The 19119-nt window shown below is 36.7% G+C and overlaps 1 protein-coding gene across 3 annotated transcripts in view; it reads left to right on the top strand.

The window, feature by feature from the left end:
* The window catches only part of LOC584224 (serine/arginine repetitive matrix protein 2), a 47242-nt gene that overhangs the window by 2143 nt on the left and 25980 nt on the right, over positions 1-19119 (top strand). For all 3 annotated transcript variants that reach the window (XM_011678504.2, XM_003726217.3, XM_030992315.1), the window contains exons 2-6: positions 7187-7447; positions 10546-10656; positions 11979-12140; positions 13118-13192; positions 15837-15902. In XM_011678504.2, coding sequence (XP_011676806.1) covers positions 7209-7447; positions 10546-10656; positions 11979-12140; positions 13118-13192; positions 15837-15902 — 653 coding nt within the window. In that variant the 5' untranslated portion in view covers positions 7187-7208. The remainder of the gene's footprint in view (positions 1-7186; positions 7448-10545; positions 10657-11978; positions 12141-13117; positions 13193-15836; positions 15903-19119) is intronic.

The following is a 19119-nucleotide window of genomic DNA, read 5'->3' as shown; positions in this document are numbered from 1 at the left end:
TGCGAGATCGTCAACAAATGGTGAAAGACCGTTACAGATCCATGATTATAGGTATGTTTTGAAATGTATAATTGTATTTTATTTTCTTATTTTCATGATCAATATTTATTTTTACATCATTTTTTCTGTTCTGCTAATTTTTTGAAGTGGACGACGAGCGCACAAATCATAGGTGTAGAAGCCTTACGCCCGGGCATTGGCCTCCCTACTACTGGTCCGAGGATAAGGATCGTCTGCAAAAAAGCAGATGTTCCATAATTTTGATTGGCACATTGGCGATGCAAAAAACGGATTCCAGGATGATTTTCTTGATGCATTTTAGAGTAAAGGAGGGGGTTTTCGGCCACTTAATAGGGTGTCTGATCGCGCACCCGATGTTGTGTGCTAAAATTCTTCCCATAGAGATTACACGCATCCCTATGCAGTCTACATGTACGTGCATTGCACGACCATGCAAAATTGGTCAAATTTTTGTTTTTCAAATCAAGATTCAAACCTTTATTGTTTGTGATCTTGAAGGTGATAGACTCCTCAATAAATGAGGTGTCATACATGTATGAAAGAGCAGGTGAATCCCCATATTTCCAAAGGGGCTGCATCTCGGAATTCTAAAAATATCTTTGTCCTGGCTAACTTTGAGGTTTGACACTTTTGAGATATGCAGCCCTGATCAATAAGTAGTCCCAGTCCTGAGGATTATATCTATGCGCTTATTTTTTCGCTAGTCCCCAGGGATCACAAAGGATTACAGTTTAAAAATACCCTTCCCCCTATTTGTTGGGTCAGCTAATTAGAGAGGCATGCGCTCCGCTCAGTCCAAACCATGGTTACATCGCGTAACACATCTCCGCGTAAGAACAAAACCCGAATGAAAGTATGGATAGTATTCACTTCCGGGTTTATTGTGCGAATGGCTAGCCATTCTAGTCAATGGCACATGTCGCGAAGACAACGTGGCTCAAGCTGCAAGTTGCGCATAACATGCGTACGCTATGCATACGCTTGCATATTGCGCAATACAGCTGTTTGGCTAAATTTAGCATAACAACATAACTCTGCATGTACGTCTTTTTCTTCGATTCTGGCCAAATTGATATGAATATTGCAGCGTTTTGGAGGGGCTGTAGGCTATCTTTTGATAGAAACATCGGTGAGCTTTGAAATTTGAAATGTATTATTCTGATAACATTTTTTATTAAAAAATCAAACAAAAATGGTGAAAAATAATCCCAAATTGAAAATTGAAAAATCGTTCAGACACTCTACACTTAAGACAAAATCCTATTTTTTGGACCCTTTACTTCCTTTTTATTATCATTTCTTGTTCAAATCATGAAGCAAATATTATTATTATTTAAACAAAAAAAGAATCCCAGAAAAAAATCACGAATTGCCATGACAATATTCATTTCAATTTTCACTGTTTCGGAGGCAGTTATCGGCATAGCGATCAAGTTTTAGGCCGCATGTACAAAGTCAATAGGAAGCGCGCACGCGCCGTGCGTTTCCGCGCTGATCTATATCACTAGCGGGCGGAGCAGGTAGCCCATGCCGGAGCTCCCTGGAGCTCCCCGGAGCTCTCCAGGCCGAAAACTAGTACTGCGGTGATCGGAAATTGGAATCTGAATTAGACAGAGATATCGTGTGCGCGTTGCAGTGTCCGGCTGCATTGATTTAATATATGCGGTGAAATACTTTTGAGCTTGCGACTAACACAAAATCGGGCTCTAAATCTGAAAAATACTTGAAATAAAGCTCATTTTACGGTACCCATATTTCTTACAGACACGAGTAAGATACTCGGTTTTTCAGATTCAGGTAGCGGGACCGCCGATAACATCGCTAAAATGTGATATTTTAGGATATATTTTCCATTGCAAATGTGGTTCTTCTGTGACTCTGGCATGGCATGGTATGTGTGGGATATGTGACATGCTGTTATGCGTATTTTATGTATTTAAATTTTTTTTTACCATGCATCCAACGGATCGGCCGAAAACTGGTGATGGTCGATTACCCCCTCCTTTACATTGACTTTGTACAGAGACCTTCACAGCCAAAAAAATACACGGGGGTGGAGGGCGGATTCGCCCCGGAAACACCATAAACAGCCCCCGAAATAGGCCCAAAATATAATTTCGGGGGTGACATCAAAAAAGGAAATAATCTCAAATCGCCCCTGTAACGATTACGAGCGGCTGCACGCTCTCTTCTAGCTTCGTATTCATTGTGTGCATATCTTGGTTGGCGCACACACGTGCGCCGAATCTCCGTGTAAAATTGTATACACAAAAAAAATCGGTCGTAAAAAAAAAACATATTGCATACCTTACCTGGCTTACCATGTCGCACGCAAGTATGCCAAAACACGTACATTTTTGCAGTTGAGAGATCGAGACGGAGCGTAGGGGTCGAGTTTTTCGCGGTCGATTTTGTTTTGGTAGATCATATTAGCTGAACCTAGACCACTAATCGCGAAACTGCAATCTATTTTCATCACGTCATGCAGATGGCGGCAGAGAGGAAAATATCACGTGATCAAAGGCACGCAAATATCACGTGATCCGTCTAAGGCCCGCAATTTGTTTTCCCGCTCTGCTGCATGCTGCCATCTACATGTAGCTACTGCGCTGCATGCATGACAATTACGTCTCATTTCAAAATGATAGCTAGCTGAACTCGATATCGAGTACTTAGCTCATGAAATATCATTATTTCTGTAAGATATTATGAATATCTATAGTATTATTACTCAATTCAAATTAATATGTTATGGTAATTTTGTTGAATTAGAGTCCCTTAGAGTCTTACGTGATGGTTTTTTATTGGTTCAATGCTTATTGTTCTGATCAGGTCGGATGACGGTTTATGGATGTAAACATGCATGCATATCAAGCTTGACTCGTACATGTAACTTCAGCTTGCCTTTACACACGCATTTTTTGAACGAACGAAAGGCACTTTGATGTTATTTCAAGAGCTTTAATTTGTTTTCCTTCATCAAACTATCAAGGGTAAACCATTATGTTGTGGATATATTTTGACAATTAAATTGATGCCTTTAGTATTACGATTTAATTGTAATAGTCTGATCAACATTTTAGTCTTGTGTGTGGTACTTTCTTGCTTTGTCTTCAGTGGGCCGTAGATCTATTTCCATTCCGTTTCTGAACGCACACGATCGGTACCACGAAGCGTGATTCCTTTCTTGCAGCCTCAATTTTAGAGCGATAAAAACACCTACCGTCAACTGAAACAATATCCATTTATTTCTAAAGCATATTTATTTGATTATATTGAAATATAAGTTTGTGAATTGCATATTTTTAGTTCTATATTTCAAAATATCAGTGTCAAATTTAATTTTGTAAAACCCGAAACTCGAACATTCAAACCCGGGTTTCGATGTGACGTTCGGGGACTGGGCGGGGAATCGTTTTGACTCAGGCCTAGTGGCGAGACTCGGTTGCCGATATGGAGATCTAAAAACAATTATTATTGGCGAGACATCGTAGCCGATACAGAGATCTTAAAATAATTATTATTGGTGAGACATCGTAGCCCGTACCGAGATCCAAAAATAATAATGTATTGGTGAGACATCGTGAGAGATACGTAGATCCAAAAATGATAATAAGTTTTGAGACTTTGTTGCAGATCCGGAAAACCGAAAATATCAGTTAGTGGCATGACATCTAAGCTGATAACGGAGAGATCCAAAAATAATAATTAGTTTCATAACAAGATTCATTTGACACTAACAAACTGCATTAAAATAAACTGTAAAATGAAACGGAAATGAATCAGCAATAATAAACTGATCGGCGTCAGGGTGCCCATCCAAATAATAATAATATTACTAAGGACAAAACAAAAATAAGACTTGTGCATGACTAACAAACTGTATCTAAAAATGGAAACGGGGAAAGTATTCGGCGTCAATGCGCTAATCAGTGCTGATGCCTTGATGAAGATATAACAAAATGTTAAGGATAAAAACAAAAACAACATGCATGTAACAAATTGCACAAAAATAACGGTTGAACAAGGCGAGAAAAGCTAAGCGGTTTTGATGAATGTGGTCGTTTAACTGTTGGTTAAACGTTTTGACTCTGGCTTGATATTCAAAATTTAAATGTTGTCTTTGTAACCCTGCACAAGTTTCAGCCTTCCAACATCTTTTGTTTGGGCAATAGGGAAACAGGCAGGAAACAAAAAAATCAATAAGGAGCGTTATCAGTGAATACTTTCTGTGCTGAATTACATGCATCCCCACTCCACTCATTCCAGTCAGTATTGATCCAGTATGAGTGAGGGTCAGTTGTATTCTGTGATGCTCTCTTCCATACTGTATGTGTACATACATGTACATGTACATGGAGAAGATGTTTGTCTTTTTGTAATAATTTGAATAAAATCTGATTTGACAAGGCTTGCTTATCATGAATCAGGCCTTAAATTAATCGACGGCCATCGACGGCCAGGCCGTCGATGCCCCTATGACTGGCCGCGGTGCCCTCCCAAAAAAAGATAAATTCACGGCCAAAAAGGCCGTGCCCTTTTTTTTCAAACTGGCCGACGTGCCTTTTTTTCCAACTGGACGTGCCCTTTTTTTTTTTAATTTGCGCACATAAAACCACCAATTGCGCCCATAATCATCTAAAACTAGACCAGTAGACGGCAAGGCGCAAATGTTTTCCGTGAAAATGCGCCCATAAATTATTAGAACAGTAAAAATACACGAATCACGAACAGTCTGCCGCCCACGAGCTCTCTTCTAGCTTCGTATATAGTGCTTTAATCAGGCGCAAGTGCCGTGAAAATGCGTCCTTTGTTATTATATAGGCAATGCGCTAGCGCGCCGATCGCATGATATGGTACTGCATGCTATTGACGCACGCACGTACGTACGTACAAATCGAAGGCCAGGATCAAGAAAACAAATCGTCAAATGGAGAAATAAACAAGCATTCAAATAGTCATTAGAGATCTGTCGAGGTTTGTTTGTAGGTCTAGTTTATTATTTTATCTCAAATAGAATTTAGAATTATCTTATTAATAAGTTAAGAACACCTACGATGTTCTCGATCGTAGTTACTCTCATTTTGCCACCAGCCGACCTCGCTTCAAAAAGCTACCCCGCCAGCTTCCCAAGACGAACGTTTCGAGTCCCGATAAAATTACGCGCTGCGAATCTCCGAGGGTGCATCGGTTTCGCTGGCAAACTTCCAGCCCGACAGCTTCCCACCAAAAGTGGCGAGAGTGTGTGTGCGAGGAACGATTTTGGTTTCGTGAATGCACGTTACGCAACTGAGCTGAGCGTGTCACTTTCAGCTGTCGAATGTCTATAAGGACATTTTTACATCTTATTTCATTAGTTAGGCCTATCTAGACCTTTGTATACAACAGTTAAAAAGATAATTTCTTCAAATTTGCTCCTACTACCGAGAGAGTGGCGGAAGGTTTGTGTGTGAGGTGCGATTTTGATTTGGGAAACCCGGCCCGGTAAACTTGCCAAGTCCTTCTGACTTTCGATGTTTGTGAAATTGACAATTTATCTATTCATTTGTTCATCAATATTTTTAGTTACTTTAAAATACTGTTTAATGTGCAAGTTTTAAGTTCTTAATCAATCTTTCCTGTTCATATTGTTAAGATTAAAAAGTTATTAAATTGATCGTTCGATCTATTCACATTATGAAATTAACATTTGTAGACTCTCTTTGAACTTATGATTAGATAAGGGGCCTATCTGTTTTTGGAAAATTGCCCCTTGCTCTGGTAAATTCCCGTGTCAAAGGGCAACTTAAAAAAAAAATTGCCCCTTGCTCCTGGCTGCTAAATCTAAGGCTTGCGGGCCGCCGCCTTGTTTGTATGTACCGTAGACCTCTATACATTCTGTGAAGAAGCTGGTGCTAAAAGTCATGGGAAATTGATCCCGCACAAGTTTCATAAAATACACATGACATCTAACAAAAATAGAATCAATTTTTTTGGCCTCATACTTGATGCCCTTTTTGTAAAATATTTTGGCCTCGATGCCCTTTTTGTAAAAATATTTTGGCCTTGGTGCCCTTAAAAATATGAGGTACTCGAGGCCAAACTGGCCTTGCCCTAAAAATGACGAAATTTAAGGCCTGATGAATGTAGTGTACTTACATTATGTTTTGTTATTTTTGTTGTTGATTTAGTTAAATGTATCATTTTTCTTCATTTACAAGATCTTTTAAAAAGAGTATCACATTTACATTTTAGTTTTCTCTTTGTGTACACTGTAACACATATTTTCCAAATTGAATTAGTGAGGCCTTTCTAACAAATCATTATACTGTGTACATGCAAGTTCTGAAACAAAAATCTAATTTATAACGGTATTATCAACATAGATTTAATCAAGGGGAAGGTTAGGTTAATTCTCGCTACCCCAAATAGCGATTCTGCCGAGATCCGGGGAAAATCCTGAAAAGCGCATTGCATTATGGGATAGCTTTTCGACATCACAGCTTCCTGTACAGGCGTTCGTGATCACAACCCTCTCTTTCATGGTAGAGTTTAACGGCCTTTTGTGCTAAAGTCACTAATTCTGCCCGAAGCTTTCCATTGCATATTATAATCTGTACAAATTACACTGATTGGCATCGATTTTAGCGTGCGTGAAAACTCTGCACAGCGAACACAGGCGCTAGCGCCAGCGGGATGGGACTCTATACCGGAAGTTGTAGTGACGACCCGAGAGAGTGAAAATTACCTCGTCTCGCGAATTTCGAGATTTTCGTACCTATTTAGGGTAGCGAGAATTGACACCTCCCTTGTCTATTTACACAGGCAAATCATGCGTTGACTAGGAATTCAGCAATACATATTGCAAAGGTTGGGAAAGAAAGCAACGGATATCTTTTCAAGATATCAGAAGGCGTTTTGGCTATGAGTATCTGTCTTAACCAATCATAGCCAAAACGCCTTCTGATATCTTGAAAAGATATCCGTTGCTTTCTTTCCCAACCTTTGATGTACTGTATATATCCAAGAAGGGAAGTATAGAATAAAACCTGACAAAAAGTGTGCCAGAATTCAATTGATATTACCTGTTTAGGAACAATTTGGGTAGTATTATTATTTGTAGAATCACTTTCAGTACAATACTTTGCAAATAATTTTTTTTTGAAACCTTTTCTCTATGCTTTAGCATCTGAGCTATCTGAGGCACCATGTATAATGGGGTTGGTCTATCGACGGCCCGTGGTAGCGGTACCAATGGCTATGTCCAGCGAAACTTTGCCTTGGTCCGCAACCAGAAGCAGAAGGTGGACTACAAGTCTGAGGAAGAAATACAGAAGGCTGAGGCCCTCCTCTACAGACCTCCAAACCAGGAGATCCTTGCTCATAAGAGAAAGCGACAAGTAGAACTCAAGTGTACAGAGATGAAGGAGGTTATGGAGGAACAAGGGTAGGTTCAGGGTAACATTATGAAATTGTACTGCCGATAGCAAATGATTAAATTAGGATAATTTTTGCAAGATATTACATGTATGTCTCATGCATGCATACAGAGTATAGAGGAAAATACACATTGGTGTGAACTGGGAAAGACTAAAAGAGACTACTGTAGAAGCAGAGCTGCCAACTACAGTGTAGTACGGATTTCCTGGAATCGGTATGGAATAAACGAGTTTTGGGGTGTTTTAGGGTGTTTTGGGGGCGTAAATATGAATTATCGTATTGAGTGCTGTGCAGTATGGCGGCCATTTAACACTCGCTGACAAGGATGGAAAAGTATCAAGTATTCTGTCAATAGAAGCCAATTTTTCATGGAAAACTGATGTGTTGTAATGACCTGAAAATCAATATTTAGCAACTTTGTGCGAGTAAAATCACCAAAAATTTCAGATAATCATTCGCGCATGCGTCCGCCTAGTGTTGGCATACCATTTTTTTAAAGATTTATAGCACCACATAGGAAATTATTGATTTATTCCCAAAATTACTGATTTTCTGTTCTGGAGATCGGCAGCTCTGGGCAAGTCCACTCCAAAAATATCTTATTTTCAATATAAGCAGAAAAATCAGACAAACCGATTAAAAAAACTTTGAGCAAAAATCGTATCACTACCGGTAATACATGTAAGAAAGTATTATTTTTTTTAAAAGTATGTAAAACTATGGAACAATAGAAATTACTACTCAAATTGCCAATTTGGTTTAATTTGTGACGTTGTGTCCTCAGACTCACTATTTATCAATTGCTTTACCGGTATGTATTTTAATCATTAATTTCCCTTTTTATCCCCAAAAACTTGATTTCCCCATGCCTTTGCCCAGGTTATATGATTTGTATCATATTGCATGCATGACATTTCACAAAATCTTTCATGAACTTTGATGAATTGAAACGTTTGATAATTTTCTGAATATTGTTTGTTCATAATTATTGATTTTGATATAAATAGTTTAAATTCAAATTTTACATGATTTAATTTATAGTGCATCCACGCAAAAACATATACTCAATTTAACTTGGATGCTGGTGTGAAGAAATAAGATTCTTAGGGGTAAAATAAGAAATTTATATTATCAATATAAAGGAAACAATTGCTGGATACAGTAGTTCAGAGATGCCAACTGTTCCGGTTTCGCCGTATTTGTTACGGTTTTAATGCTCTTGTTACGGCGTTACGGTAAACAATCAAAAGGTTACGGGGAAACGATAAATAAAAATACATTATAGCCAATGCCGCCTTATCACATAGCCTCCGCACACAGCGCTGCATGTCGCACGCATTTACTCATAAGTTCACTGAATTTGACTACAATGGATAGGCACTTTCGCGCACATGGTCTGTCCGCCGTCATCTTGTTTAAATCTGAAACAACACGGCCGCCGTTATTACTGTTTTTATACTAGTATGCTACGTGTGGTCGTGTGTTTTTTGGGGGAGCATGGTGGTAGATGATCGTGCGCGCGGCACCCGCAATACCCATTCAAAGTATAGTAGCAAACACTTCGGTGATTCAGTGGGCGCATTGCAAGTGCGGTATGCGGTGTGTTCTTGTTCATGAACGCCGGGCCTAGCGGCCTGGGCTGGTGTGTCTGTGGTACTGGTGAGTGTACGTGTGCGTGTGTAGGATACAAGTTCTGCCATTTGACTGTGGATTCGAATTTGCCATTCGACGCTTGAACGAGGTGTTTTCTTCCTGAATATTATCATGGATTCACTCAAAAGAGCGAGTACCCGAGGAGTAGATCCTTTGACAGGAAACAGATTTTAAAAAACGTTTTTATGCTCATCTTTATTTTGGACTTAAAAATGGTAGGTTCGAAATGCAGTAAGAGTGATTGGGTGTTTGTGTACATTTTGCGCGAAAATTATGCTGCAGTGTCTTGCGTTCCGGAAAGACCCCCATTTGTTACGGACAAATATGGTAAATGTTACTGACAGCCATCCTATAAGGTTGGCATCTCTGGATAGTTTTTTTTTATTTATTTATTTCTAATATTTTGACAGGGTAGCCCATTCACCAACAAGTAGTGGTCTTCCATGGGGCCCTGAATGAACATATTTACATCGTTTATAACATTTATACAGAACAGTTACAAAAATAATACTCGTTTGCAAAATAAATATAATCATTAACCTAGTAAACAGTAATGTCAATAGGAAAATATTAATTAAGTCGCAATTATGTGAATAAGTCATGTAAATATTACAGAACATGCACGTAGTGTATGTACGGCTGAGCCATTCACAAATTACAACTTTGTTTAAACAATCTCTTAAATGAATTGACAGAGGAAGCCGTTCTCAATGAATTATCTAGCTTATTCCATTCAAATATGGAAGAAACAATTGGGCTACACTTATAACAATCAGTGTGAAATCTAGGCACACGTAAACATCCACTGTCTATTTGCCTTGTATGATGATCATGTACATCATTAGGATTGATTAAGCCTACCTGAAGGTAAGAAGGTGCTAAGTTATGAACGCATTTATATATCATCATAACGCGACTTAACTCAAACCGCTTGTCTAGTGTCATCCATTTAAGACTTGTGAACAAATCAGCCGACGGTGTGTCATATGTCTTGTTCAATATTATTCTTGCGGCCCTCTTTTGAATTTTTTGCAGCTTAGTTGTATGAGAATGAAATCGGTTCGACCATACAACATAGTTAGGCAATGACGTGACACGACTCATAAGTGAGTTGCCAATTTGTCTCGTGATTTTCAGAGTTTTTCATGTCATTAAAAATTCATAACTTTCTTATTAGTTATCTGATTTTGCTCAAACTTGTTTTGATCGGTTTGTCTGATTTTTCTGCATCTATTGAAAGTAAGTTATTTTTGGTGTGGACTTGCCCTTTAAGAAAAAATAGTGGTGGATAGCATTTCTTTTATAAGCAGTACAGGTGTATATGATCAATTGAAACATATGAATAGTGGAGAGGGCAGAAAGATACAAATGTGATGGTCATATTATTGATTTAATTTTATTTGATATAAATTTGTATTATTGATGTAAATGTATTTATTTATTATCTTTCAGAACGTACAGCAAGGAGGAGATCGAAAAGAAAGTGATCGCTTTCCGGAAAATGTTATTTGAGAAGGAAGGAATCTCTGACTTAGCAGGCAAAGCAACGCCTGAGAGGGCAACGTAAGTCTAATTAGCTAAACACATTCCACGGTGTACAAGTTGAAGCATGTTTACTTGTTTATGTGGTCAATGGCAGGAGAGATAATCTGACTTATAATTACTTTTTAAAACTGATAATCTACTATTTTAGAACTAGACCTGAACTAGAAATAATTAATGGTGACTTCTTGGTGGTTTTGGGGGTACCGGGTCACATATCGGCATGTAGATGATAAAAGAAAGGAACTTGCCTGCTATAAGAACTGAAAATTACACCTTTGTTTAGATGCAAATTCAGGTTATTATGGAAGCATGAGCTTGCTCTTGTACGGGCCAAACACATCTCAGCTTCAAATAGTACATTTTACCTTATATCTCAATCCAACCATCCTGTTTTCAGTTAAATGAAAAGCCCACTTTACTGTCGAAATTGTGTGCCCCCAATACGCTGCCAAGAAGTATTTTAACTCCCAACTTATAACACTAAAAAAGTTGATTGAATCATAAAATTTGCATATGAAGAGCTTAATTCCAAAAAGAGCTAAATCCACTTTTGATGAAAATTGAGTTCTTAATATCAGAACATTGTTCACTTAAAGGTACTATGTCCCTTTTGCAGCCAACCTCAAATGCTGTAGAACTTTGCTGGAATTATGAATATGTCATGTATGTCCTATCTGTGAAATTTAAACGTTAGCAGTGTCCTCATATTCAAATTATGCAAGGAAACCCGTTTACTTGCTAGACTTCACTGTCAGACACTATTGAGTGACTGACTGGCTTTTTTTCTTCTTTGGTAATAACATACATGAAAAGAGTTGTAAAGGGTACATGAGCATTTGTCTACATCAATAACCCACTGCTTGTGATGGCCAAGATTAAACTGATTGAATCTTTGCGCAGCATAAAACGTTTGACCATTCGGTACAATTGTCTGAAAATCAAGACTATTACTTTTGGGCTCTATAGCCCTAAAGTCGATTTGACAACTAATAGTCGTTATTTTCCCACTTGAAGACATTTTCAAGCCCCACCTTTTTTAGGGAAGTTCTAAATTAGTATTATCTTTCAAATGCAGTTGGAATTTAACTTTTTCATTTTTTTGGCCTGCAAATGGGACATAGTACCTTTAAGTACCCGTCTTTCAACAAAATAAATTTTCAACCTAAATTTTGGGAGCAATTATGAAAAAATACAACTTCTAATATCGCTTTTCCATGGACCCCGGTACGGAATCTGATAAACAATTTCTTTTTTCTCTGAAGTTACAAAAATTGATTTAGTTCCTTTTGAAATTAAACTCTTCATAATTATAAAGATATGCTTGTTTTTATTTTTGATAGTTTGACAGGCACACATGAGATTGCAGAAGCTAAAGAGAAACAGAATGCTAAACTAAGAGAAGCTTTTGGTATCAAGGATGGTTACGTTGATGGCAGCTCATTTGACCCAGAGAGAAGGGCTAAGGAAGCAGAAGCAAAGGCTATGGCAGAGAAGAAATATGAGTAAGTTAGTTCTAAAGATAAAGTGGTCAAAAAAATTAATAACCCATTTAGAATCATTGAAATGATAAGAAATTGACTCAATCTTGCTAAAAAAGTCATGGGTACTGCCCACAGAAATGTGTATATGGGACTACACACATATATGACTGGGAAGATTGGTCCAACTTTTTTTAGCTATTTCTCGTCATATTTCGAATATGGTGGCATCTGAAGAGCAATCCTATTCAGGGGACATTATTTCTGTGATACTCTTCCAAACTAGACCTCAACCTTCTCTTTAAAGGGAAACATTAGACATAGTATGAAAATGTAATACCTTTTCTTAGCATAGCTATTGATTCTGTATGTTTTGTATGAACCGTTGAAGTATAATGTGTGACCCTTTGAGGTAATAGAGATAGTGATATTTATATGAGGCTCGTGGCAGTTATGGTGGAAATCTTGGAATGGAGAGGTCGTGGTTTTGAAATCAATTTGATGGGTTGGGGCCCTTTTTTTAAGGTATCACTCTTCAGCTACTAATACCTGGTAGAGGAATTACTCATCTGCAAAGAAATACATTTATACCCACTCAGGTGAAAAAAAGGAGACATCATCATTGCTGTCAGCATAATAAACAGGACTGTTGTCATCAGAAACCAATTTTCTCTTTTATGTGCTATATCATTTTGATCCAGGGATAGGAAGCCTATAGATAGTTTTTTTTAAAGGAAAGAAGAAATTCAATAACTCCTTTACTATTTATGTAATATTTATTTAACAATTATAATATCTTCCTTCAATCAATATTTTTGAAACAAAGTTTGACTTTGAGACCCAACTCTCAATTTGATGTGTATCGTGTATCATTCATAAACCATTACTATTGTTGCTTGTATAATATGGGACAGTCTCCTTCATAATTTTTTCAAGGTCATTTTCCTGAACCATGGATGTCTTGTTTATCTCCCCCCTATATTTCTTCTCTTTTATTACAGAATTTTAAGAGACCCAAGCCCATCACCATCCCCTCCTCCTAAAAAGAAGAAAAAGAAAAGTGGACACAGAAGCCGGTGATTATACAGCCCTGTCTAATAATCTTAGCTCAAGAGATGGGATGATTTCTCATAGAATGTTTGATGGCAAATTCAAGGTTATGATAAGTAAGGGGAGAGGGCAACAGCAATTTCCTTGTTAATTATATTTTTATCAATATGTTAAAAGATCAAACTTGGACTAATGGACAGACCTCAATTAAGGGATCCCCTTCACGCCCTCTACTACCCACCCCCTATCCATAGCTGCCAACTGTTACGAAAAAATTCTAATTGTTACGAAATTACGAATACTTGTTACAAATTTGACTCATTTCAATATCGATTTCGAAATCTCTCGAAAACCCACCACGTTTGACAAAAATCTCGCCGAATCACATAGAACATGTACAAAATTAAAATCTGCAACCTCGTACAAAATACCTATGCACCTACGCACTCGACATCTGCAGCTCACCGATTCTAGCAACAGCTACGAACTTAACTTGCGTGCGATGCATTGAATAGCGTATGGAATACCGCACTCGAATAAGAGCGGAGAACCATTCGCTTAACACACAGCTAGCTGTATTTCAATACACACGCGGTATACAAATATGTACACGCAAACAGCAATTCAGTACATGCATGCGCTAGAGTTGAATATACCGTGTGTTGCGTTGTTGGTTAAAAACAGGAGATCATTGTGAATAAGATGGAGCACAAAAGAGGACAAGAAGAGGGCAAAATCTGCAACATACAGAGCTCTGAATGAGTAGAATGGGAGAGTAGATCTATGTAAGTGGTGTTCGTCAATAAGTCAAGTGCCAGGGAAGGCAGGTAAACCTGTGTTTTTCTCATTACTCATTTTTGTAATTTCTCAATTACCCATTTTAAACTTGGGTTGAATTTTATGGGGAATGGTCCCTAAAATAGGCTCAGATTGCACCAGAGAGCATCTAGGACCCCAGCGCTTCCAGGGCCCTAAAGCGGGCCCTGGACCCCGGCTAACGAGAGTTCACGCTTCGCGCTCGTGATGTGCGCTTTGCACACATGATATTCAGTTTTACTTAAATGTTACTAATTGAAAATTCCAAATGTTGGCAGTTATGCCTATCCACAATTGTCAGTTATTGTTTAAAGGATAAGTCATGACTCGGGCCTACAAATGAAAAGAGATATTGTTGGGTCGGGGCAATCTCACAACTTAGAATAATATTTATATAATAAGAAAATTGAGACGATTGGTTACCTTTGATCTGAATTCGTGGTTTATTATACTCAACTCTAGCATACAGTCCCTCTGAAAATTAGCATATTCCAAACATATCGAATTTGCATATTCGTAACAATATAGATACAGATAAGTATCTGTAAATGTTCAAGTTATTTACACCAGTCATAGTATTCTCTAATGGGCATAGATTAGTCAAGCAGTATTATCAGATGTTACACAACACCTAAGTAGATTCTTGTCGTTTGATTGGAGGATTGTTGGTCACATGATATTCAATAGATATACTATTGCACGGGCATGCATTTTGGGTACTATTCGCTGGAGTACTATTCAACACGCATGCATTTTTGGATATATGCAGACTGCGTACCTCTCTGCTCTGCTCGTATCCCATTATCGTTATATTAGCTGCGTGCATCTGATGTGAAGGCAATCTGAATTCAATTCAATTCAAGTCAATTCTGAATCTCAATGTAATCTAGAAGACCTGACGCCAACTTTAATTTATCTTTAATATAATAATAATAATATAAGGAGCAAAGCATAATTTGTTTAAAAACTAATGTTCTATTAGATCAACTTTGATGTTGTATAACACAAATAATTCATGTTTTTCACTATTGAACTCATAAGCTTCATTATTTGTATACTAATTGCCGTACACTGACCGATTGTGAGAGATGAAAGAGGTTTCATTTTCATGCAAATACCACTACCGACTGCCAAGACTAGTCTAAATGATATTTCTCAATTTATGATTTTTTTTTTAATGACATTACTCTAGCTTACATTACTCTAGCATATTTTCTTGTCCCCCTTGCTCTTGCACTTTATCATATTACCTGGTTGTGCAGTGGGGCATGTTTAATATTCTCCAGGGAGAACTGAGATATTACAACTATGTACTTGGAGACATTAGGAATGAAATATGGTTTCTTGTATAAAGTGTTTAATTGTAATAGTGCATGTGAATTATTTAAAACAAATTTTCTTACAGAGTCAGTTACCATTATTGGTTGCTTAAATTGAAAATGAAAATAAAAAAAAATCAGCTGTCTATTTTCAGTATTTGTGAGGAAATCATGTGAAATATTACAAGTGTACAATTTTCTATTTTTTTCAATTCTCAAACCTTGGAATCCTATATAATCCATGTACATGAACTTGGTCATATTTTGTCTTTTATTTTATTATTTAGTTTGTCTCCTGTTGCAGTATACAGTGTATATGTTTTCGCTTACATTTTCAAGAGTCATTAATTTATATCAAATGTTGATGATTTTCTTTTGGATTTCCATATTAAAGTGAACATGCATCAACAGTTTTTGCTCTTGTTTCAATGTACCACAACATATGGAAAGAGAAACCAAGAATAGAAATTGAGTATCATAGAGAAAGGTTGGCCATCAAGAAAGGATATTTGATTTCTTTTGTCCTTTATACTAGGTCTGAGAGTCACTCACCAGCAAGAAAAGAGAAGAAGAAAAAATCACACAAGTCTAAGCATAGCAGGTAAGTGGATCTCCCTTCCCATCTTTTTTCTTTCTTCTTCTTTTTGTTTGTCCTCTATTTGTGCTGCATGCTTCAAAATGAATGTCCAACATATGATTAAAATGAAAGCAGTATTGGATGGTAAATCTAATGCCCTATTTATTATAATAGTCTTTCAATCACGTTACTTGTTGATTTGTTCATAACTGCTCTAAACACATGTGTCGTATGTACTTGCGATAATGCGTCGTCATGCCAGTACAGTTCAGCAGCTATCATGACCTTTCGTCTTTAACTCTACAGAACCAGTTCTAAAATTGAATGATGTTCCTCTAAAATCCAGAGTGTATATTTTGCAGTTCTTTAAAGAGTGATACAATTTAAATGTATCAATTGTAAAATGTATTACCATTGAAACAAATTGTAAGTTATTAAGATGTTGAAATGTATTCTTGTATTTGTTGGGTGAATAGATATGAGAATATGATAAGCAATATATCAATAGATGTACTTCATGTTAACTATGGTCTTAAAAGTGTTTGCTTTTTTTCTTCTAACCCTACAAACAAATGCTTTCACACGCATTTACATTAATATTCTATATCATTCTCTCTCCCCTATTTTGTTTTTCGTTTCCCCTTGAAGACATATGGAAGCTTTCAGTGGACATAGAAAATAGATTTTTTTTTTTTTTTTTTCCTCCTTTGCAAAAATCATAGCTCACAATCATGTATGTATTTCATTTTATTGGTACATTTTTATTGAGTAGTTGTGTGAAAGATATACCATATGTACATGTGAAATGTTTTTCAGGGTAATTTATAAAGTAATCATTCCAACTTTTTATAAATGTAGTAAACATGATATTTAGACCTTGGACCATACATATATATATATTATATATATATATATATATATATATTATTTTATTGTTGATATTTGCATGCCATGGAACCATGGTGCTGACCAGATGTAACATCGGTTCCCCCAAAAGATGCTTTCTTATGTTATAAGTGATTACCAGTATGATAATGGTCATGATAATAACAACAAAATGAATAATAAACCTGGGCTCCATCTTGTAAAGAGTTGTGATTGATTCAAATCAAAGTTTGCAGTCCCCTATCTCTTATGTACATGTAAAAGAGTCATAGTCGAGTGGTTTAAGCACTTGACTTGAAATTCAAAGGTTTTGATCCCAGACACTGCACTAATGTCCTTTGGCAAGGCATTAATCTTAATTTGCCACACTCGACCCAGGTGAGGTAAATGGGTACCTGACAGGAGTTACATCCTTGACATGCTAGAGCGCTGTAATGGCAGCTAGGCTTAATAAAGCCGGGGTAATAATTAGTGCGCCTCGGAATAGAATTTCTAGATAGACGGCGCTATAGAAATGCCTATTATTGATAACAACCGCAAATAAGTTAAGATTGATATCAACTCTTTATAAGACGGGGCCCAGATACATGTGCACTTGCTTTCAGCAATGTAGCTCTGTATAGCTAAAAAGGAGCTTTGGGAGGAAAGTGATGGAAACATAAAACACCCTCAATGAAAGCTTTTTATTTCAACAAACAACAACAACAAATCTACAAATAAGAAGTTTAAATACTTTTGTGATAATGATGTTGAAGTGTTGTTAAGTACAGTGGAGATGGTGATGATGTTAAAAATAATATAAATAATTACATGTAGTTATTAAACTGATATAACAGTGATGTTGATATTGATGAAGAAGATGAAGACAAGGATGGTAATGATGATGGTGCGGATGATTATGATGGTGATGATGATATACATTATAATACAATGTAGACAATACATACAAAGATAGATGGTAAGTAAGTTGTTTTTTATGAATTTTGCATGTATGGTGTGGAGGTCAGAAGGGTTTTAAGATAGAAGTGATGATGGTGATTAAGGTGATGATGGTGATGATACTGACAATGTTTTAAAGCCTATCTCCACTAGTTTGGCTAGGAGGGATTAGACCTCCCTGCGTGGTCACTGGCAGGTGGTTTATTTAATCAAATCAGTTCTCAATGAACATACATGTAAGGAGAAGGGGACCATGGGGGATCAACAGGTACCACTTAGGCATTGTTGGCTATATACATGTAGAGGGTGCAAGTAGCTACAAGTAGTGCAGCCCTGCCTTTAACAAGAGCTGATATAAAAATTAAACATCTGAATGGAATAAATAAGAAAGTTAGAAGCTTGAAGGAAACCTCACCCCCCCAAAATAAGTTTTTCTGCCCTTTGATGTACAATATATTCCTTACGAAAGTGTACAAGAGATATAAAATGAAAACATTCTTGGCATGATGTATTGCATTTAGCATGACATGGGTGCAGACATTTTCCTGATAATGTGACGTACCAGGTGAACTTGTACTTGTATCATGCGACAAGCTTTAGTCGTAAAGACTTTTTAATTCAATAACAAAATCTTTTCTTTTCAATGAAGGAAAATCATAGCCGAGAAGCTAAAAATTATATAAATGATGAAAAATATATAACGGGGAACAATTATAATTCATTTATTTAAAAATAAATATTTGAGTATTGTTCCCCTGTTATATATTTTAAAAAACAGCTGACAAATCTATTTGATTCATGCAAAAAATTCACCCCAGAAGAATATCAACTTATTTATGCAATTTACATTCTGATAATTGTAACACAAATGGTAGTAGCAGGTGAATGAAATGCTTTCATCACCACACACACACCTGGGAAAGAAGCATCCATAAATTTGAATACATTTAGTACTTGATAAATGACTTCACATAGTACGTCACATTATCAGGAAAATGGCAATGCCCATGTAGTGCTGAGAAACTGTACACTATTCTTGCTTTATACCTCTCTCATACACTTTGATTGGGAATCTATATTATTTGGCAAGAATATAATAAAGCTCTCCGAATAATTTATATTATTTCTTAGTGTGAGGTTTCCTTTGATATCCAGACATATTCCCCCATGTTGAATATTTTCTTGGGCATCTTTTATTTTAAAAAGGGCTATTTAGCCTGTGACCTAGTGCAATGGCAAATAGAGATACATGTAAATGAGGATGAATATCTTTACTTTAATGATTCCTTGAACTTTGTCATGAAATGCCTTTTGACAAAAAATGATGAATTCAAAGATAAACGATAGAGAATGGAACTTTTAACCCATAAACTAATTGAGACAACCTTTTATAGTTTATTTTTCAATAGAGATATAT

The sequence above is a fragment of the Strongylocentrotus purpuratus genome, unplaced genomic scaffold (genome assembly GCF_000002235.5).
Source record: "Strongylocentrotus purpuratus isolate Spur 01 unplaced genomic scaffold, Spur_5.0 spur5_scaffold_2, whole genome shotgun sequence".
NCBI lineage: Eukaryota > Metazoa > Echinodermata > Echinoidea > Camarodonta > Strongylocentrotidae > Strongylocentrotus > Strongylocentrotus purpuratus.
The sequence above is the reverse complement of the archived record's forward strand: the minus strand, read 5'-3'. Positions and strand labels throughout refer to the sequence as shown.